At 43.1% G+C, this 27,675-nt stretch overlaps 1 protein-coding gene across 4 annotated transcripts in view; it reads right to left on the reverse strand.

The window, feature by feature from the left end:
• Positions 1–27,675, reverse strand: part of PEBP4 (phosphatidylethanolamine binding protein 4) — a 440,324-nt gene that overhangs the window by 69,208 nt on the left and 343,441 nt on the right. For all 4 annotated transcript variants that reach the window (XM_061593054.1, XM_061593056.1, XM_061593052.1 and 1 more), the window contains exon 5: positions 7,498–7,543. In XM_061593054.1, the coding sequence (XP_061449038.1) occupies positions 7,498–7,543 (46 nt within the window). The remainder of the gene's footprint in view (positions 1–7,497; positions 7,544–27,675) is intronic.

The raw sequence follows: 27,675 nt of genomic DNA on the forward strand, positions 1-27,675 counted from the left end.
ATTGAGCTGTATCCAACATTAGTCAAGGCAGGGTCAGTCTGGCTAAACAAACACCCTAAGTAGCCAATTAGAGTAGCAACATTTTATAGAGGTACCAATTACTGGAGGTATACAGTAGGATCTCTTGTGTGGAACTCATGATATGCAAAAGCAACTAAAGAGAAACTCCCCAGAGTACAGTAGAATTGGAAATCATGTAAGAAATAAACACTAATATTCTTATGGAGATTACATTACCAATATAATAGATTGCAGCCAATGCTAGTCCTTCACAGAGGAGATCCATTAAATTTAATGGACATTACTAACTCAAGTTTATTAATTTAACTAAACCTACTCTGCATAAAAGTTAGTTGGCTATGACACATTATTAATTATGCACATTGATGTATGCAAGCTTATTTAGAATTTCCATAAGTTACCACTGAGACCAATAAAATAATTGCCGTGTAAAAACAAAGAACCAAAATATTCAGGCTGTACACTGTTCAGGTGGTAAGTATGGTTCTTAGCACCTGCTAAAGGACTAGAGAACTGGTCTAGACCCTTAGCTGGGTTTCACCTGAGCCTAAAGTACATTGCACTAGTGGCATTATTATTGTTGTTGTTGTTGTTGTTATTAATCCCGCCCTTCCTCCCAGCAGGAGCCCAGGATGGCAAACAAAAGCACCAAAACCATTAAAATATCATAAAAACAAACTTTAAAACACGTTAAAACAAAACATCTTCAAAAACGTTACTTAAAAAAAGCTTTCAAATAATCTAAGATTAAAATCATTTTAAAAAGAAAGTTTAAGAACATATTAAGCAATTCCAACACTGACACAGAATGGGATAGGTCTCAACTTAAAAGGCTTGTTGAAAGAGGAAAGTCTTCAATAGGTGCCGAAAAGATAACACAGATGGCACCCGTCTAATATTTAAGGGGAGGGAAATCCACAGGGTAGGTGCTGCCACACTAAAGGTCCATTTCCTATGTTGTGCAGAACAAACCTCCCGATAAGATGGTATCTGCAGGAGGCCCTCACATTCAGAACACAGTGATCAACTGGGTATATAAGGGATAAGACGGTCTTTCAGGTATCCTTGTCCCAAGCTGTATAGGGCTTTGTTGGTATTAACCTATAAAGCCTTATATGGCGCAGGACCACGATACCTGTTGGATCGCCTCTCCCGATATGAACCCGCCCGTACACTACGGTCTACTACGAAGGCCCTCCTCCGGGTTCCGACTCATAGGGAGGCCTGGAGGGTAGCGACAAGATCTAGGGCCTTCTCAGTGGTGGCCCCCGAACTGTGGAATAGTCTCCCCGAGGAGGTGCGCTTGGCACCGACATTATTATCTTTCCGGCGCCAAGTTAAAACCTTCCTGTTCTCTGAGGCATTTTAATTTAAGTTAATTTAATTTTAAATGTGTTGTAATCTGATTTTAGACTTTGTACTTTTTATATGCTCTGTTGTATTACTGTGTAATTTTATTGTATTTTTTTGTTGTTCACCGCCCAGAGAGCTATTGCTAGTCGGGCGGTATATAAGTTTAATAAATAAATAAAATAAAATAAAAGTAGAACCTTGAACTTGGCCCGGTAGCAAATGGGCAGCCAGTGCAATTCTTTCAGCAGTGTGGTGACATGTTGGCGATACCCTGCCCCAGTGAGCAGTCTCATCAACTGCAGCTTCCAGACCAACCTCAAGGGCAGCCCCACATAGAGCGCATTACAGTAATCCAGCCTAGAGCTTACCAGTGCATGGACAACAGTGGTCAGGCTATACTGGTCCAAAAACAGCTGCAGCTGTCTTACCAGCCGAAGCTGGTAAAAGGCACTCCTAGCCACAGTGCAGTAACTCATGGTGTCACCCCCATGGACCTCCTCCTGTACCAGACCATACAGAATCCTTAATGTTTTTTGTACTAATGTTACTCGTAAATCATAATTCCTGTATATCACTGAATGTAATGGCAATAATAGTGACATAAACAACTAGCAAAATTAAAATTACACCTTTAAATTACAATATCATACGCACAGCCTAAATGTATTTACATTTATACAGTTTCATGTGGTTAAAGTGAAAATTCAGTAAGAAAACAATAGAATTCAAAGTAAAAACGTTTAAGAACTACATCAAAATTATGTTCATTTTAACACAAACACAATTCTTTGTTATGTTTACTCAGAAGTCCCATTAATTTACAGCACAATCCTAACCATGTCTACTCAAAAGTAAGTCCTAATGAATTCAATGGGGTTTACTCCAGGCACATGGGATCAGCATTCCTTTACTCCCAGAAAAGCAAGTATTGGATTAAAGCTTTCATATTGGAAAGGTTTTCAAAGCACTGCCCTCTCCAACAGCCCAGGGTCTGACTGTGTGCTACACACAAGAGAAAAAAACTTTAACCCATATTCTTATTATGTGGCCCTGGGAAGATCTATTGCCTTGTTAAGCTGAGTTGGGACTCTGAAAAATGCTTGTCAAAGTTGACTTTGAAAACTGGGCAGCACTTGATAGTGAAGAACTTGGAGGTGTGTGTCTCTGTGTGGTCACTTCTACTCCTTGTTTTTGAAGTATCCTGACAAAAGTGGTGACTTCCTCTTCAGTGCACAGTTAAACTATGGAATTTGCAGAGCTTGGAAAAGTTACTTTTTTGAACTACAACTCCCATCAGCCCAATCTAGTGGCCATGCTGGCTGGGGCTGATGGGAGTTGTAGTTTAAAAAAGTAACTTTTCCAAGCTCTGGGAATTTGCCCACAGATGTAGTTATGGCCATCAACTTTGATGGCTTTAAAAGAGGATTGGACAAATTCATGTAGGATAAGGCTGTCAACAGCTACTAGTCCTGATGACTATTTACTACTTCCAGTATCAGAGGCAGTATGCCTCTGAACACCAGTTGCTGGGAATCACAAGTAGGGGGAGAGGGCTACTGCAGCCAGGTCCTGCTTGTGGGTTTCCACTAGGGTTGCCAGGTCCATGACCTGAGACTGATCCTGTATCTTTAGGACAGTCTTTCCCAACTAGTGGGCCACCAGATGTTGTTGGACCACAACTCCCATCAGCCTCAGCCAGCATTGCCAATGGTCAGGAAAGATGGGAATTGCAGTCGAACAACATCTGGTGGGCCACTAGTTGGGAAAGGCTGCTTTGCCCGGCCTCCAAGAGGTCTTATGTATCTTTAAAAGTTGTGGAGGGGGGAGGGAGAATTCCACCTTGTGGTTTTTCCCATTACAGAGCTGCAAGAACACCTGCACTTGGCTAACCTTCTCTTCTCCTAAAGATACAGGATCAATCTCAGGCCATGGACCTGGCAACCCTAGCTTCCACAGGCATCTGGTTGGCTGCTATGAGAACAAGATGCTGAATTAGATGGGCCTTTGCCCTGATCCAGCAGGGCTCTTCATATGTGCTTTTGTTGTCCAACCAGCAAGCAAGAAGCAATCATCAGTTTTTCTGGTGTCAGAGCACCTCAGACAGCGTCAATCATGGACTTCTTAAGATGTACTGATGTCTGGAGCTAAGCTTGGAGTTCATTTGTTTTTTCATGTTCTTTCCTGCAGTGCTGTCCCATAATGGCCCACTTGCAGCTCTCAGAAGTGCAGCCCTGCAAAGAGACTTTTAAGTTGCAGAAGCCCAAGGCAGTGCCTAGCAACCATCTGCTGTACCATGCGAGTACTTACCTGTTTTTATCGGCCTACCTGCTTGTCAGTTTGTTTTCAGGCAGAATTGTTTCCACCTGCAGCTCTCAGAGGTGTGGCCTAGCAAGAGGATATGTAGCTGCAGAAGCCAAAGGCAGTGGCTAAAGGACAGTGCCTGTCTGGTGCCAATGAGGGACCATGCTTATACAAAGCTGGCAGGGTCTACCTCAGCTGGGGTGAGGGGCTTCTGCTGGTGTAGGTATATCCTAGTTCCCTCAACCTGGCATAAATACAAGCTGGATTGCACCTTAATTTGTCTGAATGTATGTCCATTTAAAACTGCCTTGAATATTGAGGATAAAAAACAAGCAATAACAATGAGGGAGATAAAGATGAAAAAGAGGACAGACCTCCTGTACCTTTAATTAATATCATTTGTAGACCACTTCCCATCCAGGATCCCAAAGTGGCATACAGAATAAAATCCAACATTAACATGTTAAAAACATATAAAACCAAACAAGTACTGAAATATATATAATATTAAAATATCAACAGCAAAGAACAAACAAATGCCTGGGATATGCACAGTATCTAAAATGGGCCAGTGACCCAGCTGGGGAAAGCCTGAGCAATCCAACGTGTTTTTCACACTTTTTCAGAAGCACTCTACTGTGGATGCCTCCCCTATAGGAGTGGGGGAAAGAGCATTCCAAAGCATGAGTGCCACTACAGAGAAGGCTTGTTTCTATGTCATCAACAAGCAACACATCATAAAGTGGGATGACCCTAACAAGGCCTCTTCTGATGACCTTTATGTCCTAGCAGGTCTGTATAAGGTGCTCTTCTAGGTATCCAAGTCCTGAGTTCTTTAGGGCTTCATACATCAGCAACAAAACGTTTAAAATGGTTCAATAGCTAATAGGCAGCCAGTGCAGTGCTTTTAGCACAGGCGTAACATGTGCACGACTGGATTACAACAAACATCTTGTCTGTGCCCTCAAGCCTCAAAAACTGAAACACATCCCATAAAACTAGGTAAGACTCCATCGGACATCCATCTGATACTGTATCAATAGTATCAATTCAAGTTGGCATAGGTTTTATCTTCAAAGTGTTTTAAAATTTGTCACAGCATGACTCAAGAGTGCAAGCATTCAATTTGCTGGGGTATATGAGAATAATCACCGCACCACTCGGAAAAGCAATGCTGGATGGCTACTCAAGGCTGTGATGGAAGCAGCAAAACAAGCTTCTCTGCAGCCTTCACTGCCATGCAGTAGGTGCAATTATGCGCTCTAGCACATGTCCAGTTGGCTTCACTTTGAGTCTTACACCACTTGCACTTTAGTTTTCGTTGTCCTGGTATACTGCAGAAAACCAGGAAGCAATCTGGGCTCTACAGTGCAGGACAGGACAATTGGGAGCAATCATGTCAAGCGCCCACCCCCATCTGCATTCCATAGTGACACAAAGACCTCAACAGGATCACCACTGGCTTTGGTTTTGGATTCCATAAGTCTCCAAGGACAGGCCATCTTAATAGGTCCCCCAATTCTACCGAAGGTGACTAGTACTATAAGTCCAAGCTTTACCAGAGAGTGGTCTGACAGTAACAATGGGGTGAGTTAAGCCCCCCTCAGTGTCCAGATTGCCCTGTTCACACACTGAGGCAAAGGCCAAAACAAAGGTATGCCCTTCCTTACACTTTGGCCCAGACAGACAGCCCCATGGTTGCAGGCCATGAAATTCCAATGCAGCTTCAGTGTGGATACCGAAGTCCCTCAAAACAAATGTAATGGGGTTCTCAAGCTTGAGACCATCTCTGCCTGCTCAGTTAGGGTGGGCAGTACACCAACAGCATCCCCAGTCTGTCTCATTGCCCCAGTGTCATGTACAGGCCCTCATAGCCAACAGCAAGCCGCTGCCCCCACCTGTGTCTCTCTTACAGCCCTGCCTCCAACAATGGCCCAATATAGAGGGCTGCTGGAAACTGCTGATTCACTTGTAGTCCCCTCCAACAGAAGCCCTCTGACCAGTTCAGTAAGTACTCAAGAGGAAGAAGATGCCACAAAGAGGTAGCAAGCAAATAACAAGCACAGTCTCTCAGTTCAGGCGGCTGGTCTTACTTCTTTCCCTCCTGCTGCTCTGGCTTGAAGCTACACCTGCTGAAATTCCTTCTTTTACACAACTTTTAAAGGTGACATAACCCTGCCCTTTATTTTGGATCTGGCCACTCTAGTGACAAAATGAAATGTAAATCAAACAGATTTATAACTGGTTTTCAAAGCACTGCCCTCTCCAACAGCCCAGGGTCTGACTGAGTGTTACACACAAGAGAAAAGAAACTTTAACCCATATTCTTACTTACTCAAACTGAAGACCTCAAAACCACCATTTTGACGTTGCCTGGGTCAACAAATCACAAGCCTGGCTCCCCTTATTGGCTACAATCCTGAAAAGGCGGGATTAGAGGCCAGAGCCTGGAAAAGTTATTTTTTGAACTATAACTCCCATCAGCCCAATCCAGTGGCCATGCTGGCAGGGGCTGATGGGAGCTGTAGTTTAAAAAAGTAACTTTTCCAAGCTCTGGCTAAAAGCTGCTATACAGATCGGTTAAAAAACAGATTAAACAGTCGCAGGGGGGCTGACGTTTTGGTGTATATCTCTGGAACCAGACGACCTAGAAACTTTTTAAAATTGAAGCTGAGAGTCCGGAGATTAAGGTAGGGGTGGTTCTGGGTGTCACCCCCCTCTCGGTGTCACCCGGGTGCGTTCCGCACCCCCCGCACCTGCTTAGTGATGCCCCTGCCTAGCCACAGAGGTCACCTGGGCCTCTAGTGACAAAGATAGATCCAGGAGCACCCCCAGACTATGAACCTGCTCTTTCATCCAAAGCAGGCAACTGACCAATTATCTGAACTCGGGAACCACCAACCCACAGTGCCTCTGTCTTGCTAGGATTCAGACTCAGTTTATTGGCCCTCATCCAGCCCAACACCAAGCCCAGGCAGTGGCCAAGGGCTTGCCCAGCCTCTCCGATTGAGATGTTATGGAGAAATACAGCTGGGTATCGTCAGCATACTGCTGACACCTTGCCCCAAATCTTCTGATGACCGCTCCCAAGGGTTTTACATGGCTGTTAAACAGCATGGGGGACAAGATGGTACCCTGCGGTCACCCAATGCTATTCTCTGCGAACGACCATCATTTAGCTGAGGGGTTAAAATAGGATCGAAGAGTGGAGGGGGAGAGAAAAACAGAGAGATGGGCTATTTATTATTATTATTATTATTAATTATTATTATTATTATTATTATTGGGTCTTATGTTGCAGATTGGACAGTGGTGGGAATCAGGTCTAAAATAGTTGAAGACCACTTGAAAACTTGAAAGATGTGAAATCCAGAGAGGCACACCAGGCCTTGTGTTGGTTGTGCTGCATCGTTTGTTTAGAATTTTGAACGAAAGACAAGGTAGTGGAATACTTCCCTCTCTAGCTTTCTGCTTAGAATTCTCTTCATTTTTGAATAAGGATTCTTGTGTTCCTCGTATTTATGAATCTGCTTTTAGGGAGCTCTTTTCTTTTTAGTTAAAGAAAGTTCTAAAGAAATAATTTTTTAAACCATAAGACTGCTTCTTAATGGACCACAGATCTAGCGGCTGTGTGACAATATGTGCAGCCCCAGGGGTTCATTTTCTTGCACTAAGAAGGGTTGTGGCCTTATTTGACTTGGAAGCAACTAAGATCACATACATGAATGGGAATCTATAACTCCTACATAAAAATAGAATCCACAGTCTGCTTTCCAGTCAGTGCCAAGACCTACTGGTAGGGTGTGTCCAATTTGTGCTTACCTGTTAACACATGGCCTTGCAGATTCCCATTCTTCAGGTCAGCACCCTGGAATCAGAGGAATAGTGTGGTAACTTAGCTGTGCAGATTGTAATAAACAAAGCATTCAGCCTTTAAGCTTCATTATTCTGTATAGACCCTGCTCAGAAGAACACAAAGAGGCAGGCACAGGAAGCAAGCAGGGATGGGATGCACACCTCCCAGTGCCCAAAAGAAGTCACCCAAAGGAGACAAATTTATTTCGGGGCTAGAGGCTCTCATCTCCTGACACATGCTGAAAGTAAAACGGTACAGCACTTAAGGATGGAAAGATCTGTCAATTTAGGTTCTCTCAGTTTCTCATTTTTCCAGTCTTAAATTCAGTTCTCCACATTTCCGCAGCAATTTGCTATTTTTAAAAAAATTCATGAAAATTCTTTAGCATTTTAGTGTGAATTTCTCCATTTATGTATGTAGCTTTGACTAACTAATTTTTGTGAGCAATTTCCCCTAATATAATGCATTTTGTATGTTATTTTGACTAATTTTAAGCACATTCCCCCACATCATTTGGTTGGAGTACTGCATCCCATCATTTAGATAAGTGCAAATTTTGAAAGATGGCTGTTTTTCTCATAGTGTTTTGGAAAATGTGAATTTGATGAGTTCGGCTTTAAATGTGAACTGAATCAAATTTATCCCCCATCCCTAGTCCTAGTGCTTGTAAGTGGTGCAGAGCGGCTGTTATTCTTATCCTCCACCAATGTTACCAAGATCCCTGAACAGTACTTTTCATAACTGCACACAACAAGCCTCAATAACTATGCAGCAACATTTGGGTTTTTATGCTGCCATATCTAAACCTTTATATCTCTCCACTTGTAGTCATGAAGGGTTGCACAACAAGGAAACAGCAGCCTGACGACTTTCCACTGTTGACTTTAGCTGTGGCAAACAACCTTTACAAGTATAAAAGTTATTTTCAGCTAATTTGTACAAATGACAACAACAACAATGCACAGTGTATTTCTGAGAAGAGAAAGTTTGCAAGAGAAGTTTCTGTAAGTTCTTAACTTCTTTTAACTTGGTTTTCTCCCCGAACTCACCTGATACATTGTTTTGTGTTTAAACTAGGCAGGAATGATGGGGAGGGCAAATGTGCTGGTGGGAGCTGAAGTTCGCTTGCTAATTTATATTTAAAGTGTCATTGCCTTGTACATGGCAGCCCAACACATTGTAGGGTTCCCTTGAATCAAAGGCTGTGCTGTCACTGTGGCACAGAGAAACTGACAGACTGATCACACTGGACCTGTTATTGGGGCAACAGGTTGCTGGGAGGGTTATAAAAGCTTGCCTTAAAAGCCCTGACACCATTGTGTGCACAGGTATTCAGGCAGAAGTTAATTAATATCTTTGCAATGGCAAAAAGGTCACTGCAGTTTTAGAAAGCACATAGACTAGCCTGGCACACACAGACAGCAGGTGAAATATCAGCAAGATGCCAGCAAGCCTTGCAAGGGCAACTTGCACATTTCTGGGCTATATCCTTGTAGGATGGTCATCAACAATGCTCAAGCAACTACAATGGGGCATTTCATCTGCGATGCTAAAAATTGCATTTGACCTCTCATGCTTTTTTGTGTCACATATGAATGTTGTTAATGTAGGAGAGAACTGAAGATATATCAAATGTACAATGTAGCCAAAACAGCCTTTATGTTGGCAATAGGTATTTTTAATCCTCCTATATTTGTAAAAAGCATTTTACAAATCTGATTTTGGGATCAACTAGTCATAGTTAAAACAAGAAAGGCATCTGTTTTGCAGACAGAATTAATTTATTGGTTTAATTTATTGGATTTCTCAGTCGCCCATCTGGCTGGCCATCCAGCCACTCTGGGTGACGTAGAAAATGAACAAAATAACACAAAATGACACACCTATACAATAACATTAAAATCTAAAAGCAATAATGATAAAATTTAACCCACCCCAAAGGCCTGCCTGAAGAGCCAGGTCTTCACAGCCTGGCAGAAACTCATTGTAGAGGGGGCCTGGCGGAAATCATTTGGAAGGGAGTTCCATAGGGTGGGGACCACAATTGAAAAAGCCCTCTCTCTGGTCCTCACCAGTCTAGCTGTTTTGACTGGTGGGATAGAGAGAAGGTCTTTTGAGGCTGATCTTGTTAGGCGGCATAGCTGATGATGCTGGAGGCGCTCCTTCAGATAGACTGGGCCAAAACCGTGTAGGGATTTAAAGGTCAAAACCAACACCTTGAATTGGGCCCAGCAAGCAACTGGTAGCCAGTGCAACTCTCTGAGCACTGGAGTTACGTGATCTCGCCGGCAGCTGCCTTTAATCAGGCGCACCGCCATGTTCTGAACCAGTTGCAGCTTCCGGACCGTTTTCAAGGGTAGCCCCACGTGGCGCGCATTACAGTAGTCTAAGCGAGAGGAGACCAGGGCATGTACCACCGATGGGAGCAGATGATTGGGAAGGTAGGGGTGTAGCCTCTGTATCAGATGGAGTTGATACAGTGCTGCCCGGCTCACAGCCGATACCTGAGCTTCCATGGACAGTTTGGAGTCAAGAATGATCCCAAGGCTGCGGACCTGGTCTTTTAGGGGCAGTTGTACCCCATTAAGCACCAGGTCCAAATCCCCCAACCTTCCCTTGTCTCCCATGAACAGTACCTCGGTTTTGTCAGGGTTCAGTTTCAGCTTATTCCTTCCCATCCAGGCACTCACCGACTCCAGGCACTTGGACATGGTTTCTACAGCCAACCTTGGTGAAGATTTAAATGAGAGATAGAGCTGTGTGTCATCCGCATATTGGTGACACTGCAGCCCAAATCTTCTGATGATGCCCCCCAGCGGCTTTATATAGATGTTAAATAGCATCAGGGAGAGGATGGAGCCCTGCGGCACCCCACAAGTGAGAGGCCAAGGATCTGAAACCTCATCCCCCAATACCACTCTCTGGTACCTATCAGAGAGGATACTGCAGAACAGTGCCTCCTATGCCTAACCCCTCCAATCGGTACAAAAGGACACTGTGGTCAACGGTGTCAAAAGCCACTGAGAGATCCAGGAGGACGAGGAAGGTGCCTTCACCCCTATCCAACGCTCTCCTCATATCATCCACCAAGGCGACCAAGGACGTTTCAGTCCCATGTCCAGGCCTGAAGCCCGATTGAAATGGATCCAGATAATCCGCTTCCTCCAAGTGCACTTGCAACTGCTTCGCCACCACCCGCTAAACTGCCTTGCCCAAGAATGGTAAGTTTGAGATTGGGCGAAAGTTGTTTAAATCTTGGGGATCCAAGGAGGGCTTCTTTAAAATTGGTTTTATTACTGCCTCCTTGAGAGCTGATGGCATCACGGCCTCTTCCAAGGATGCATTTACCACCGCCTTGACCAGTCTATTCTTGCAGTTCATGATGAACCACGATGGGCAGGGATCGAGTAAGCAGGTGGTTGGCCTTAAGGTTGCAAGCACCTTGTCCACTTCATCAGAAGGAAGAAGCTGGAACCGATCCCACATCACCGGAAAACCACTGGCTGACTCTGGCTCACTCACTGTATCCACAGTGTGCAGAATCGTACTCTTTAGATGATCGATTTTATCCGCAAAGTGCTTTGCAAACTCATCACAGGAGGTTTTAGAATGTCCCATCGGTTCCGAAGCAACTGGACCGACCAGGCTTCAGACCACTTGGAACAGCCTCCTGGGACAGCACTCTGTGGACGCAATAGAGGCAGCATAGAAATCCTTGTTTGCTGCCCTTATCGCTACATGGTAGGCCACTGCAGCCGCTCTAACCCATGTCCTATCGTCCTCGGAGCGAGATTTCCACCACCGGCGTTCTAGCCGTCTCACTTCCCGCCTCAGAATTCACAGCCGTGGAGTATACCATGGTGCTGTCTGAGTCCTATTCAGGAGGAGAGGGCGTTTCGGAGACACCCGGTCTAATGCCTTGGTGATCGCCTCATTCCACTCCTTCACCAGGGACTCAACCGAGTGCCCATCTGCAGGCTCCATAAAATCCATCTGGATCCATCAAACGCCTGGGGCGGACCATCCTAATAGGTCCTTTGCCCCCACGGAGGGTGTGTGGCATCGAAAGGTCTACCCTCACCAAATAGTGATCTGACCATGACAAGGGGGTAAGAGATGTAGCCCCCATTTTCAGATCACTCCCCTCCTCTCCTGAGGCAAATACAAGGTGAAGTGCATGACCAGCTACATGGGTGGGCCCCATGGAAATAAGGCGCAGTTCCCAGGAAGCCATGGTTTCCATGAAATCCCAAGGTGCCCCTGTGAGGGCGGCCCCAGTATGTAAGTTGAAATCCCCTAGCACCAGCAAATTCGGGGATTGTGCCCACACATCCGAGACCACCTCCAGCACCTCAGCCAGGGAGTCCGTCATGCAGCGGGGTGGACGGTACACGAGCAGAATCCCTAAGCTGCCCTTTGGGCCCAACCTCCAGTACATGCAATCCACAATCTTGGTCTCATGGAGAGGAGGTCTGGTGAGAACCAGGGACCCCCGATAGATGACTGCCACTCCCCATCTCCTGACCCTTGGCTGCTGCGCATATAGGAACCCAGCTGGACACATGGCCACAAGGATGGGAGCTGCGGCCTCATCCAGCCAGGTTTCCATAAAGCATGCCAGATCCGCGCCCTCATCCAATATCATATCATGGATGAGAGATGTTTTTTGGGCAACGGACCTGGCATTGCACAGCAACAACTGAAGGTCAGAGCATGGAGTCCCGCATCCCCCAGCTATCTTCCGGTGTTGGGCAGGCCTGGAACAAGGGACAGATATTATGTGTTTCTCCCTAGATCCTCTTACCTGATGTGGCCTATTGCTAGCACCCCACCAGCATCTGAAGTCCAGCCTCATTATATCTTGGCCTCTCCCCCTCCCTCCATCACTCCCCCCTGATATGCAAATGCCCCTAACACTAGAGTCCGCAACTCAGGCAGGCCACCCACCCTTAAAACCACCCCAAATCTGCCCTTAAAACCACCCAAAATACTCTAAAACAAATCATGGATCGAGCTCTCCAGTTTCCAGTGTCTCTCCGCCCCTTGTCCCTAGAAGCAGCAACCAACCGCCTTCATCGGGGTCCAAAAGATCCCAGGTTCAATACTGAGCTAGATAGACCAATGGTCTGACTTAGCATGACAGCTTCCTGTGTTCCTAACAACATGATAGTTGACAATGACTCCAGTTATAATAAAATTGATTTATATTTTAAACATTTTTTCTTGTAATACAGAGGTACAACTACACCAGAATTGTACTTGGGAGCTGTAATGTCACCCATTATTTCTCATACAGGTTTTCCTTAAACTTGAAAGATCCTGGAGGAATGAATTAAAAAAAACCCTAAAGATTTAATATCTTTTTAACTGCTGCATCAACATAAAGTAGCCATTATATTGTTAAATTTGAGGTTTGCCATGTTGGGATCATTTAGAAACCCATTAACTTGGAAGTATTGCATTTTGTTTCGTTTTTACTCTCCAGTCACTTTATTTGGAATCTAAATTACCCCAATATCCTTTCAGTGAAACTCTCAAGCTAAAATACACACACAAAATGGGAGAAAACAATGAAATATCACTGATAATGGTTCCTTCATGTAGGCAAATACATAGAATATAAAGTGGCACAGGTAAAGAAAAAAAAGGGTTCCATACTGTTTAGATACCCCTTGGTGCTCAGTTATTTTCCCTAATGTATACAACAGTTAAAACATGGTGCTGTTTCACATACTGCCTGGTAGAAAACTCAAGTTTGCCCTGAGTATATATTCAACTGGTCACAGCCAGTTTTAGTTCTTTGATAATTCATATATTTGCAAGCAAATATTTATTGCATGTACACTTTAGGCTGTTAGGCATACACTTAAAGCATCTTAGGTGTATCCTAAAATGTGATCTGTGAAGTCCAAAGCTGATTTAGTCTGCAGTCCTAGCTCTACTTTGTATAAATTGCTATCGTCACTTTGAATTCAGTGTGGTTATAAAATATATCCTATTGATAGACAAATCACCAATTGATTTTAGCAGTCATTGATTGTATTGTTTTACATTCTTATGCATGGTGAGAAATATCCCAAGCATTTAAAATCATGGGAATGATGATATTTTCCCAGCTCTTGATGGGAATAATACCTAAAACTTTGATGCTGGCCCCGAGTTTTCTCAAATACTTTTAATGCAGCTTACATTAACATCTGAATACAAAATCATAAACGATTAATCTATACTCATTTCTTATTTTAATAAAATTTCTTAGCAAACATCAGAATTCCCTCAGCAGGACAACTATTTTTCAGATACAGGTTTGGGGTGGAAAAAGTGTGCATTAAAATGAACATATTAGTGAAAATTACAAAAATACATTATATTAGGATAAATTGCTTGCAAAAGTGTGTAGATTAATCAAAACTGCATACAAAAATGTGTTTATTATGAGAAATTCGCACTAAAATGCAGAAGAATTTTCATGAGGATTCCCCCCCACTAATTGCTGCAGAATGTAGATAGCTGAATTTACGATTGGAAAAATGAGAAACTGAGATCCTAATTTGACAGATCCATCCCTAATAAAGTTCCAATTTTTGTGTGTGTGGGTTTGGCACACTAGCTTCTACACATTCCCATTTTATTGGTCATGGATACTGATTGCTATTCCAATGCTCGCCATCCACATCAGTTGGTGGAGCTTGACAGAATACATCTGGGCTGTTTTTTTCTGTCCTTCCCCTCTGTCGCTCCTGTCCTGCCCTCTACTACCTTTTCCTATTCTGAGCATGTGCATAGATATTTACGTACCTTTCCACATGCTCCTTTTAAAAACAACAAAATCCCAAGAAGCATATGAAAGTGCAAGAGCAAATGTTAGCAACTTTAGTTATCATGGTTCATAATGGGCAGAACTGAGGTTTGTTGTCTTTAGTTTAAGTGTGTGTGTGTGTGTGAGAGCTATTTTGCTAAGGGCGGTATATAAATTGAAATAATAAATAAAATAATAAAATAAATAATATAAATATGTGTAATATTAATTTTCATTTGTTCTTATTTTTAAAATGACTGGGGGGGAAGGAGAGAGGGCTGGAGTGAGCAGGGGAGGAGGAAGAAGGAAGAGGGGAGGGGAGGAGGAGGAAGGGAGAGAAGAGGGGAAAGAAGGGAAAAGCAGGTCTGATCATTTGCATGCTTATTGAGTTCAATGGGATTTACTCCTATGCAATCTTGCTTAGGATAGGAAAAAATGACCATGGAGGAGGAGGAAAGGGAAGGAACGTATTGGAGGGGGCAAAGGTCTGTAGGGACCTAGACTCTGATGTTATGACAGATGAATCCATTGAAGTGTCCAGAACACGGTCTTGTCTTTCATTATTGGATGAGTTTCAGTTGGTGCAGCTTGAGGAAGTGGACAAGGTGCTTGGAATGGTGCGGGCGACCACGTCTGCTCTAGATCCTTGTCCATCTTGGCTGGTCAAGGCTAGCAGAACTAGTACCACCGGCTGGGCCAAGGAAGTGATAAATGCCTCCTTGAGTGAGGGAGTAGTCCCTAGTAGCCTCAAGGAGGCAGTAGTGAGACCTCTTTTGAAGAAACCTTCCTTAGACCCAGATAACTTGAACAATTATAGACCGGTGGCAAATATCCCCTTTTTGGGCAAGGTTCTGGAGCAGGTGGTTGCCAATCAGCTCCAGGTGCTCTTGGATGAGACCGATTATCTGGATCCGTTTCAATCCGGTTTTAGGCCTGGTTTTGGCACTGAAACAGCCTTGGTCGCCCTGTACGATGACCTCTGTCGGGAGAGGGACAGAGGGAGTGTGACTCTGTTGATTCTCCTTGATCTCTCAGCGGCGTTTGATACCATCGACCATGGTATCCTTCTGGGGAGACTCGTGGAGTTGGGAGTTGGAGGCACTGCTTGGCAGTGGTTCCGCTCCTACTTGGCGGATCGTCGCCAGAAGGTAGTACTTGGGGAACATTGCTCGACACCTTGGACTCTCCATTGTGGAGTCCCTCAGGGGTCGGTTTTGTCCCCCATGCTTTTTAACATCTACATGCAGCCTCTGGGTGCCGTCATCAGGAGTTTTGGAGTGCGTTGTCACCAGTACGCTGATGACACGCAGCTCTATTTCTCCTTTTCATCTTCTACAGGTGAGTCTGTGGATGTGCTGAATCATTGCCTGACCGCGATAATGGACTGGATGAGAGCTAATAAACTGAGACTCAATCCAGACAAGACTGAGACACTGTTGGTGAGTGCCTTCCCTGCCCACATGGTGGATGTTCACCCTGTTCTAGATGGGGTTACACTCCCTTTGAAGGAACAGGTTCGTAGTCTGGGAGTTCTTTTCGATCCTTCCTTGTCTCTTGAGGCGCAAGTGGCCTCGGTGGCAAGGAATGCGTTCTACCACCTTCGGTTGGTAGCCCAGCTACGCCCCTATCTGGACAGGGATGACCTCGCCTCAGTTGTTCATGCTCTGGTAACTTCTAGGCTGGATTACTGTAATGCGCTCTACGTAGGGCTGCCCTTGAAGACAGTTCGGAAGCTTCAGCTAGTGCAAAACGCAGCAGCCAGACTGCTGACGAGGACCAGCTGGTCAGCACATATAACACCTGTTCTGGCCCGTTTGCACTGGCTACCTATTTGTTTCCGAGCCAGATTCAAGGTGCTGGTTTTGACCTATAAAGCCTTACACGGCGTGGGACCGCAATATCTTGTGGAACGCCTCTCCCGCTATGAACCTACCCGGTCACTTCGCTCAGCATCTAAGGCCCTCCTCTGGGTACCAACCCATCGAGAAGCCCGGAGGACAGTTACTCGATCTAGGGCCTTTTCTGTAGTGGCCCCCGAACTGTGGAACAGCCTCCCCGAAGAAGTACGCCTGGCGCCTACGCTTCTATCTTTTCGGCGCCAGGTTAAGACCTGGCTATGCTCCCAGGCATTTTAAGTGTTTATGTTATAATTTTATATTTTTCTTTTTTCTTTTTTCTTTTGTTGCTGCTTGTGTTTATTGTTTGTTGTCTGATTTTATTGTTGATATTTTGTATTTTAACCTTTTTGTACACCGCCCAGAGAGCCACTCGCTATGGGCGATCTATAAATGAAACAAATAAATAAAATAAATAAATAAAATAAATAAATAAAAGGAAGGGGCAGGGGAGGGCAAGTTTGATCATTTGCATGCTTATAGAGTTCAATGGCATTTACTTCTGTGAAATCATGCTTAAGATAGGTAAAACTGACCATGGGGAGGAGGAAGAGATAGCGGATGCGGAAAGAGGGGCAAAGGAAGGGGGAGGGAAGGGGCAAGAGGAGGGGATAGAAGGGAGGAGAAGAGAGGGTGGGTTTGATCATTTGCATACTTTTTGAGTTCAATAGGATTTATTTCTGTGCAATCATGTTTGAAAATGGAAATGGACTGCCTTCAAGTTGACTGGACTTATGATGACCCTTTGAATAGGGTTTTCATGGTAAATGGTATTCAGAGGTGTTTTACCATTGCCTCCCTCTGAGGCTGAGAGGCAGTGACTGGCCCAAGGTCACCCAGTGAGCTTCATGGCTGTGTGGTGATTTGAACCCTGATCTCCCAGGTCGTAGTCCAACACTGACCCGGGGGAGGGGAAGAGATGAGGGGAGGAGATTATGTGAGTGGGCACTGGGCAGAAAGGAAGCCCCTTTCCTTTCCAAAAGGAAAACATTGTGAATGCTTTTCAGCCATTCCCCCACCTTTTTATTCTATAGCAGGCACATGTAGCCTCCCACCGAAATTTAACCCAAAGCTATCCCTGGCCACATCCACACTAGGCCTTTATTTCACTTTGGACAGTCATGGCTTCTCTCAAAGAATCCTGGGAAGTGTAAGTGAAGGGTGCTGAGAGTTGCTAGGAGACGCCCTGTTCCCCTCACAGACGTTCAATCAGAGTGGCTGGCTGTTAAATTAGTCTGGCCACTTGAGCTGTGTCAGTGGAATAGGAGTCTCCTCTTAGCACCCTTCACAAACTACACTTCCCAGGATTCTTTGAAGGAAGCCATGACTGTCTCATGTGAAATCAAAGTCTGGTGTGGGTGTGGCCCCCTGATTAGCCAAGCTGCGAGTCTGGGTTTTAGAACACTGACAGCTGGTTCCTACTGAGCATGCCTGATGTTATAATTTTTTTAACTTTTAAACTGCAGAAGATGAAGGTCAGAGTATGGGGCAAGGCCAGTATTAGGATTACAGGTACTCTGTGAACATGGCTGATTTTTAATGAATTTCAACAGATTATGAGAACTCAGACAGAAAAAAGTCCAAAAGGGCTCTGATTTTGAACTCTCTATTCTCTCTGACTATTTTGTGTATCGCCATGAAAATTGAGAGGGTTGTTAAGCAAGCATTTCTGAGTTCAGGACTATAAGTTTTGTAAGGTTTTGTTTTGAAATGAGTTTATGGGAAGCATCAGAATGGCATGGGGGTATTTTCAATTTAACATTGCAGAATGTGAAAAATCCACACTGGCTATAGTATACAGCCACTCTTGTGGCTGTATAATATCGTGCCCTTCCTCCCAGGGCCTTTTTGAGGCAACTCCTATGATTTTAAAAAGGGGAAGCCATATAAGAAGGCATGGTGATACATGTGTCTCAGGTGGCAGATAAAAAGGGGCAGTGAATTGTGACTCCTAGCCACTGCTCAAGGGCCTCCTTGCCTGCTGCCATCATCGCCATTGTAGCTGGTGGTCAGTGCACTACCCACTCAGTACTACAGCTGCAGTGGCTTCTGCTACTGCTGCCCAGTCAGCTGCACATATAGCACAAGCTGCTGCTGCTGCTGCAGGGAAGTGACCAGCAACACCCCAAAGTGCTCTCTGGGCTCACCACTCTTCACTGAAGAATCATGCTTAGACAGAGGCATTGTGGTTTAGGTGGCCATGGAGAGCACCTGCACCATCAGTGTTTTCCTGAAGCTGTAGCAAATGCTATTGAAGGTTTAGCAGTTTCTGCCAGCTAGTGTTGTAGACAAATGGTCTGATCAAGGGCCCCTCCAGACAATCCTTTTTATTGTACATTCATGATGATTTGTGCTCTGGATGCTCTTGGAGTAGTCACACACAATCCCGATTTCAATACTGTTTGTGCCTGTAAAGGTTTTGGGTCAGTCACCTTGCTTCACCTCCAGTCAGCACATATGCTATAACTTCCTGCTGAAATCCTGTAACTTTTTAATACCACAAATGTTCTGGTTTATTTTTGTCCTGCTTTTGTTGCACTATATTTTGTTGCATTGTTGGACACCAACAATGTGGTTAGCATTGGGGAAGCATTTCAGAACAAACTAAATCAGAATAAATCCACCACTAGTGCACTATTATTATGTTAAGAACATGTTGTAGGAACATACCTATAAATATGCAACACAACAGCAATCTAGAGAGACCCTTCGTATTTAGCAGCTTTCTATATTCCTGTGTAACAGAAGGTTAATAAATAATACAGCCCCCTCTGTGACTTTTTTTACTCTGTCTGAAGCTAGGCATTTAATTTGGAATAGCAATGTTTTGTTTTCTCACTTTTTAGTGAGCATCTGCATGATGCCATGCACAAAACATCCCCCCATTTCCCCTGTTCAGCTTCCATGTTTTTCCAGAGCTCATTGTGATTACTGCATCAGTAGACTGCATATCGTACTCTATTCTGGCCAATAATAGCCCGTATTGATTACTCTAGCCCTTTCTTTGTCTATGATTCAGCTTTCCTCCCTGGGAACTACATCACTATAACCCTTTCCTTACATTAGTTTTTTCCTTCCTCACTAAAATGCACGGGGTGGGGGGTGGGGAATGACCCAGAATGAAGTGAACAGCAGGCATGCTCACCCCCAATTCTAAATTGGGGTCTTAGCAGGGGGAGGGGGCATAGGGGAACCTAACCCTTTGCTCCTTGCCATGATCCTAATCCTGACTCTAATCCATATCCTGACCCTAATCCAGATGATTTATACAACTGATTGGCTCTTTCTGAGCCCTACCTGGAGATTGAATCTGGGGGCTTTTGCAGGCAAACCATAGGCTTTACCACTTCCCTATTGTCCTCCCATTAACTTTTTACCAGATTCAATAGGACCCTATTCCTAATAGGCCAATACCAGTAACCGCTAGCCTTTGGATTTTTATTAGCTAGATTGCCTTTGTTTTGAAAGTAAGTCTCTAAGACTCCAGGATGCCTTCCTTTTCCAACCAGCAGGGAAACTCAAGGGATCAGCGCCAATCTCTTTTACTGAAGAAAGCAGATGTGCCCCCCTCCTCTTCTGGATAGATAGGGTCCTGGCAATGGCATTTAGGTTTCCTCATTCCACTTCAATTACCGACTGCAAACTGCCCGCCCACTGTGGAGCTTTCTAGCCCCTCATTGCTGACTCCTCCTGACCCTGCCAGAGTATGGGGTCAGCAGCATATTTCTGTGAGTGCAGGGGGAGATGATTTAATCTTTTCATCCACTTTTTCCCATTTATCAGGAGGAATAAACCACTTTCCTTTGCTTGCCAAGCACACAGTCCAGTGCAAAATGGAGTCGGGCTTCCAGCCCCTCTCTGGAACGTGTCTAGTTTGAAAATAACTTCCTAGTGCTTTCTTCTGGATTTGGTATGAGAGTTGCCAGGCTGCAGCTGTCACTTGGGAGCTGTTGTCCTGAAGGTGCTGATGAACATCCCAGTGCAACAATAAACAGAATCACCTAAATACAACAGTAAGTCACTTAATTTTTGTCAAACTAACCTATACTAGACATTGCCTGAAGGTACTACAGTCTCTTGCTCTAATTCATACTTATGGGTGTAATAATAAATATTATTAAACATAATATTTCCAGCATATGGAAACAAAAGCATCAGGTTTAACTGGCTGCAAGGACCTTATCTTGATGCCCATACCTGGTTAAATCCATAGTTTAGGGAACAGATTTTTTAAAAAAGTTAAGTACTGGAATGATGGTCTCAGGAGCAGTACCAATAATAAATAATAATAATAAACTTTATTTCTACCCCGCCCTTTTTTCCAATAGGACTCAGAGCGGCTTACAACTAAAAAACAACACCATTAAAACATACAAAAGTATACAATTAAAAATAGAATTAAACTATGAGAAAAATTAAAACCATAAAACATACGTTAAAAACAGCAGACAATTTAAAATAATAAGATCATATAATGTAGTCACCAATCCTATGACACTTAATCCTGGTCGTTCTCTATCCCAAATGCCCGTTGAAATAAAACAAGTCTTTACTTGTCACCGGAAAGACAGCAAGGAGGGAGCTAATCACACCTCACTCGGAAGGGAGTTCCATAGCCTAGGGGCGGCCACCGAAAAGGCCCTATCTCGTGTCCCCGTCATATGTACTTGCGAAGGTGTGGGGAGCACAACAAGGGCCTCACCTGAAGATCTCAAATCCCGGACAGATTCATGTAGGGAGATACGATCTGTCAAATAGCCTGGACCTGAGCCGTATACCAAGCAAACAATATTGTTTCAAAACTCAGCCTAACATAGAATGATGTTTCCAAAAGGAGTTTTATGAAACCACAGCTTGCTGTTGTTTTTCATTTTCTTTTTTCTTGTTTTTAGATTTTTTAAAATGTAATTTTATTTGTGCCACTTTGTATATTGGTCCTGATTATTTATTATTACCAGCCATAGACTGATTTTGCATACGAAAGGCAAAAATAAATTAAATTTCATTTATTTTAATAAATAAATAAAATGCATATAACAATGTACAAACTAAGGGTGCAGCCCAACTGACCTTTCTACTAGGCTGGGGGGAGTTGGATGCTGAGGACTCCTGGCTGTGCTGGCAGGTTTAGCTGCACCGCCGCCATGAGCCTGCCAGAGCTGCCGGGAGTCCGCCGAAGACGGCCAGTCTGGCAGACGGAGGGCTAGTGAAAACTCCAAAAACAGGGCGTTCTGGGGGTGTGGTGGAGCTGGAGCCATGGGGGGGGGAAATTGGACAAGATCCTCCTTGCATTCGGAGCCCTCTCCTGGGTCCCAATCCACCCAGAAACTCCACAGGCCAAAAGGCTGGTGTAGTAAAAGCATTTCCATTGTGGCCCAAGGGAAGCATGGGAGGCCTGTTTGTGAGAGCAAGTGCTTCCTGGCTGGCTTGTGTCCATGGTTCCTGTTGGAGATGGTGTTCAGCCGGGCCAGCGGCTCCTGAGTGGAAGGAGGAACCCATAGGACTTTCCACCGTCTCCTCTGTCAGCCCCGCTTCCGCTAGCTCCCCGTCATTTGGATACCTCTGTAACAGAGTTCCAGGTTCCTGTCACTGTCAACTATTTCCTGAGATCTAATATTTCATGATATTCTCAGCAACAGGAAGAATGTCATGAGCATCTTGTTAATAGTTGCAACTATTTGATGCATATAATGAATTTGTCTCACCTTTTTATTGAACACAACTGTAATAAATCCTAAGCATTTAAATGATGCCTCTGCCTTAACATACATTATCTCAATGATCCTTACTGTGCTGAGCAGGGATGGAAAGATCTGTCAATTTCAGTTCTCCTAGTTTCTCATTTTTCAAATCTTAAATTCAGTTCTCTGCATTTCTGCAGCAATTTGCGTATTTTTAAAAAAATGCTTGTGAAAATTCATCAGCATTTTAGTGCAGATTTCTACTAATAAATACATAGTTGTATGCAGTTTTGACTAATGTACACATTTTCAAGCAATCTTCCCAAATGCATTTTGTATATTTTCCCCTAATTTAAAATTAATTTAATTAGTTTTTGAATGTTTGAGCTTTCATTACAATCGAGTGGTATATAAATTTTGTTAAATAAATAAAAATAATATATTCACTTTTCTCTAATATATGTATTTTAGTAAACATTGGCTGGTTAGAGAACTGCATCACAAAATATGGATAAGTTCAGATTTTGAAGGATGGCTGTGTTTTGGTTCCTTTTCAGAAAGTGTGAACTTCATAGATTCACCTTTAAATGCAAACTGAATCTAATTTCTCCCCTATCCCTAGCAGTGAGGATGTAAGTTTATTTGCCTCTGTCACATACCCAAACCTTTCTACACAGAGAAGCTAAAATGTTTTTAGTTATTTGAATAAGAACACTTTCTTCTCCTGTTACATTTTGTTGCCTTGTGTTTTGTGACACAGTGATAGTTCCTGAACTAGAAACACTCTTTTCAATATGGCAACTGTAGTGCAAAAGATGTACAAAAATAATGAAATGCTTCTTTTCTAATTTGCTTGTGTTCTATACCCAGTTTGCACTGTCAAATTGTACTGAATTTCTGTTTACTCAGTCAAAAGGTGACACAATGGGCTCTTCTGAGTAGGAACATAGGAAGGCTGCATTCTCTGAAAGATCATGGGTCCATCTAGTTTAGTATTGTCTATGCTAATTAACAGCAGGATTTCAGGATTTCAGGAAAACCAGATGCTCTGCCATTGAGCTACAGCCCTTTTCCAAATGCACAGCTGTTGGAAATCTGGATCTTTGAAAGTTTGAATGATGAAAGCTCTAACCCCCCCAACACAGATTCTATTCCCTTCCAAATCTGGCCACACATATTGTTGTTATGTGCCTTCAAGTCGATCACGACTTATGGCGACCGTATGAATCAGCGACCTCCAATAGCATCTGTCGTGAACCAGCCTGTTCAGATCTTGTAAGTTCAGGTCTGTGGCTTCCATTATGGAGTCAAACCATCTCTTATTTGTTTTTCCTCTTTTTCTACTTCCTTCTGTTTTTCCCAGCATTATCGTCTTTTCTAGTGAATCCTGTCTTCTCATTATGTGTCCAAAGTACGATAATCTCAGTTTCATCATTTTAGCTTCTAGTGATAGTTCTGGTTTAATTTGTTCTAACACCCAATTTTTGTTTTTTTCACAGTCCATGGTATGTGCAAAGCTCCAATAAAATGTAAATGTACTGCCTTCAAGTCAATTCCGACTTATGGTGACCCTATGAATAGGGTTTTCATGAGGCTGAGAGGCACCTATGTGGGGATTTGAACCCTGGTCTCCCAGGTCGTAGTCCAACACCTTAACCACTACACCACACTTGCTCTCTCTTCTCCAATACCACATTTCAACGGAGTTGATTTTTCTCTTATCAGCTTTTTTTTCACTGCCCAACTTTCACATCCATACATAGACCTTTTCTAGTCTAGCTGCCCTAGCCAGTCCTAGCCTCTTTCTGTTTTCTTGACTATTGTCTCCATTTTGTTTAACGACTGTGCCAATGTATTGATAATCCTTGACAAGTTCAATGTCCTTGTTGTCAACTTTAAAGTTACATAAATCCTCTGTTGTCATTACTTTAGTATTCTTGACATTGAGCTGTAGTCCTGCTTTTGTGCTTTCCTCTTTAACTTTCATCAGCATTTGTTTCAAATCATGACTGGTTTCTGCTAGTAGTATGGTATCATCTGCATATCTTACATTATTGATATTTCTTCCTCCAATTTTCACACCTCCATCTTGATCCAGTCCTGCTTTCTGCATGATATTTTCTGCGTATATATTAAACAAGTAGGGTGATAAAATACACCTCTGTCTCACACCCTTTCTGAGGGGGAACCAATTGGTTTTTCCATATTCTTACAGTAGCCTCTTGTCAGAGTATAGGCTGCGCATCAGGACATTCAGATGCTGTGGCACCCCCATTTCTTTTAAAGTATTCCATAGTTTTTCATGATCTACATAATCAAAGGCTTTGCTGTAATCTATAAAGCACAGGGTGATTTTCTTCTGAAATTCCTTGGTCTGTTCCATTATCCAGCGTATGTTTGCAATATGATCTCTGGTGCCTCTTCCCTTTCTGAATCCAGCTTGGACGTCTGGCATTTCTCGCTCCATATATGGCAAGAGCCTTTGTTGTAGAATCTTGAGCATTGCTTTACTTGCATGGGATATTAAGGCAATAGTTCAATAATTACTGCATTCCCTGGGATTCCCTTTCTTTGGAGTTGGGATGTATATTGAACTCTTCCAGTCTGTGGGCCATTGTTTAGTTATTTGTTAATAAATTTTTGTCAAGATTTGGACAGATTCAGTCTCAGTAGCTTGTAGCACCTCTGTTGGTATGGTATCTATTCCTGGTGATTTGTTTCTTCCAAATATTTTAAGAGCAGGTTTCACCTCACATTCTAGAATTTCTGGTTCTTCATCATACGGTTCCTCCGTGAATGAATCTGTCATCCTTGCATCTCTTTTATAGAGGTCTTCAGGGTATTGCTTCTATCGTCCTTTTATTTCATCTCGGTCAGTGTGTTCCCCTGTTGATTATTCAGCATCCCTACTGTTGGTTTTAATTTCCCTTTAATTTCTCTAATCTTTTGGAATAGGGCTCTTGTTTTTCCCGTTTTATTGCCCTCTTCTATTTCTAGACAATAACCATTGTAATAGATTTCTTTGTCTCTATGTACTAGTCGCTGTATTGTTGCATTTAGGGTTCTGACCGTGTTTCTATCTCCTTTTGCTTTTGCTTTCCTCCTCTCTTTAACCATTTTAAGATTTTCTTCAGTCATCCATTGAGGTCTTTCTCTCTTTCTCCCTTTTTAACAAGAGGTTAATGTCTCTGACTTCATTCCATAGTTCTTCTGGTTCTCTGTCAACTAAGTTTAAGCCTCAAATCTGTTCCTTATTTTATTTTTATATTCTTCTGGGATTTTATTTAAATTGTATTTTGGCATTATGATTGCTTTGTTCTTCTTCTTTAGCTTTACTCTGATTTTTGATACAACCAGTTCATCTGTACCACAGTCTGCTCCATCTTCTGCTACCAATTATATAATCAATTTGATTTCTATATTGACCATGTGGTGATGTCCATGTGTACAGTTGTCTTTTTGGTTGCTCAAAAAATGTTGCTCAAGAAACAAATTCTTGGCTTCACAGAATTCAATAAGTCTTTCTCCTGCTTCATTTCTATCTCCTAAGCCCCATTTCGCCACAGTTCCTAGTTCTTCTCTGTTCCCTGCTTTTGCATTCCAGTCCCCCATGATTATCAGCATATCTTGTTTTGGTGTGTGATCAATTTCTTCCTGTACTTCTGCATAAAATGTCTCCAATTCCTTGTCTTCTGCATTTGCCATTGGAGTGTAGACTTAGATGATGGTTATGTTAATAGGTTTCCCATTAAATCTCAGTGATATAACTGGCTCAGATCTTGTGTTATAGCTCTTAATTGTTTTTGCTACATCACTTCTCACTATTAAAGCAACCCCATTTCTTCTTAATTTCTCATTTCCTGAATAAAATATTTTGTAGTTGCCTGATTGAAAATGTCCCATTCCCGTCCATTTTAATTCACTCACGCCAAGTATTGTAATGTCTATTTCTTGCTTGACAATTTCTAACTTTCCCTGGTTCATACTTCTCACATTCCATGTTCCTATTGTGTGCGTCGTACAAATCCGGACTCTCCTTTTGCATCTGTGCGCATCAGACTCTGGGCTTCCTCTCGGCTTTGACCCAGCTGTGTCATTAGTCACAGCGCTACTTGTACGAGTCCTTTGTTCTTCCCCAGTAGCTCGTTGAGTACCTTCTGAGCTGGGGGTCTCATCTTCCAGCACTATCTCATGTTGCACTTTGGATACTCTGTTCACAGGGTTTTCGTGGTATGAGGTATTTAGAGGTGGTTTACCATTGCCTTCCTCTGAGTATGGATGCAAAGAGAAGCATTGACTCTCTATCTAAGAAACATCAGACTTGCAACCCTGTATTTGTCTACTCAGAAATAAGTTAAACAAGACTTGGTAAGTTTAAGTGTAAGATGCTATAGTGGACACCTTTTTTAATTTAGATTTTATTTTTATTATCCAAGAAAACACAATACAAATGATAAATTGCATTTGAAGAAATAATGATAAAGATGCATCACTATTTCCCTTGACAATCTTCTTATTTTTTACAAGATGACTCATATAATAAAACCAAGGTAAGTTTTAACTATCCAAGGCAGCTAAGAACATAAGTAGAGCCCTGCTGGATCAAACCAAAGGGCCATTAGTCCAGCATTCTGTACTCACAGTGGCCAATCAGACAGCTACAGAAAGCTTGCAAGTAGGATACAGTTGTCTAGATTCCTTGTATGATTGGGCTGGCTCTGAGATACATTTTAGAAATCAGAAAAGGATCCTAAATGCTACATAATCTAGCCCATGGATAGCTTATATCCATAGTGTTCCAGATCTATTATGTCTGCTGCAGAGCCAGCTAGGTTTAAAGATATAATGATCTTGTTGTACTCTGCTCCCTCACAGCCAACATAGATGTTCATAGAATCATAGAATAGTAGAGTTGGAAGGGGCCTATAAGGCCATCAAGTCCAACCCCCTGCTCATTGCAGGAATCCAAATCAAAGCATTCCTGACAGATGGCTGTCCAGCTGCCTCTTGAATGCCTCCAGTGTCGGAGAGCTCACTACTTCTCTAGGTAATTGGTTCCATTGGCGTATGGCTCTAACAGTTAGGAAGTTTTTCCTGATGTCCAGTTGAAATCTGGCTTCCTGCAACTTGAGCCCATTATTCCGTCTCCTGCACTCTGGGACAATTGAGAAGATATCCTGGCTGTCCTCTGTGTACCTTTCATGTAGAAGAGTGCTATCATATCTCCCCTCAATCTTCTCTTCTCCAGGCTAAACATGCCCAGTTCTTTCAGTCTCTCCTCATAGGACTTTGTTTCCAGTCCCCTGGTCATCCTTGTTGCCCTCCTCTGAACCTGTTCCAGTTTGTTTGCATCCTTCTTGAAGTGCGGAGACCAGAACTGGACACAGTACTCAAGATGAGGCCTAACCAGTGCTGAATAGAGGTGAACTAGTACTTCACGTGATTTGGAAACTATACTTCTGTTAATGCAGCTTAATATAGCATTTGCCTATTTTGCAGCAACATAACATTGTTGGCTCATATTCAGCTTGTGATCAACGACAATTCCAAGATCCTTCTCACATGTCATATTGCTGAGCCAAGTATCCCCCATCTTATAACTGTACATTTGGTTTCTTTTTCCTAAGTGTTGAACTTTGCATTTATCCCTGTTGAATTGCATTCTGTTGTTTTCAGCCCAATGCTTCAGCCTGTTAAGGTCCCTTTGAATTTTGTTTCTGTCTTCCATGGTATTAGCTATGTCCCCCAATTTTGTATCATCTGCAAACG

The sequence above is a fragment of the Rhineura floridana genome, chromosome 12, assembly GCF_030035675.1.
Source record: "Rhineura floridana isolate rRhiFlo1 chromosome 12, rRhiFlo1.hap2, whole genome shotgun sequence".
NCBI classification, from domain to species: domain Eukaryota; kingdom Metazoa; phylum Chordata; class Lepidosauria; order Squamata; family Rhineuridae; genus Rhineura; species Rhineura floridana.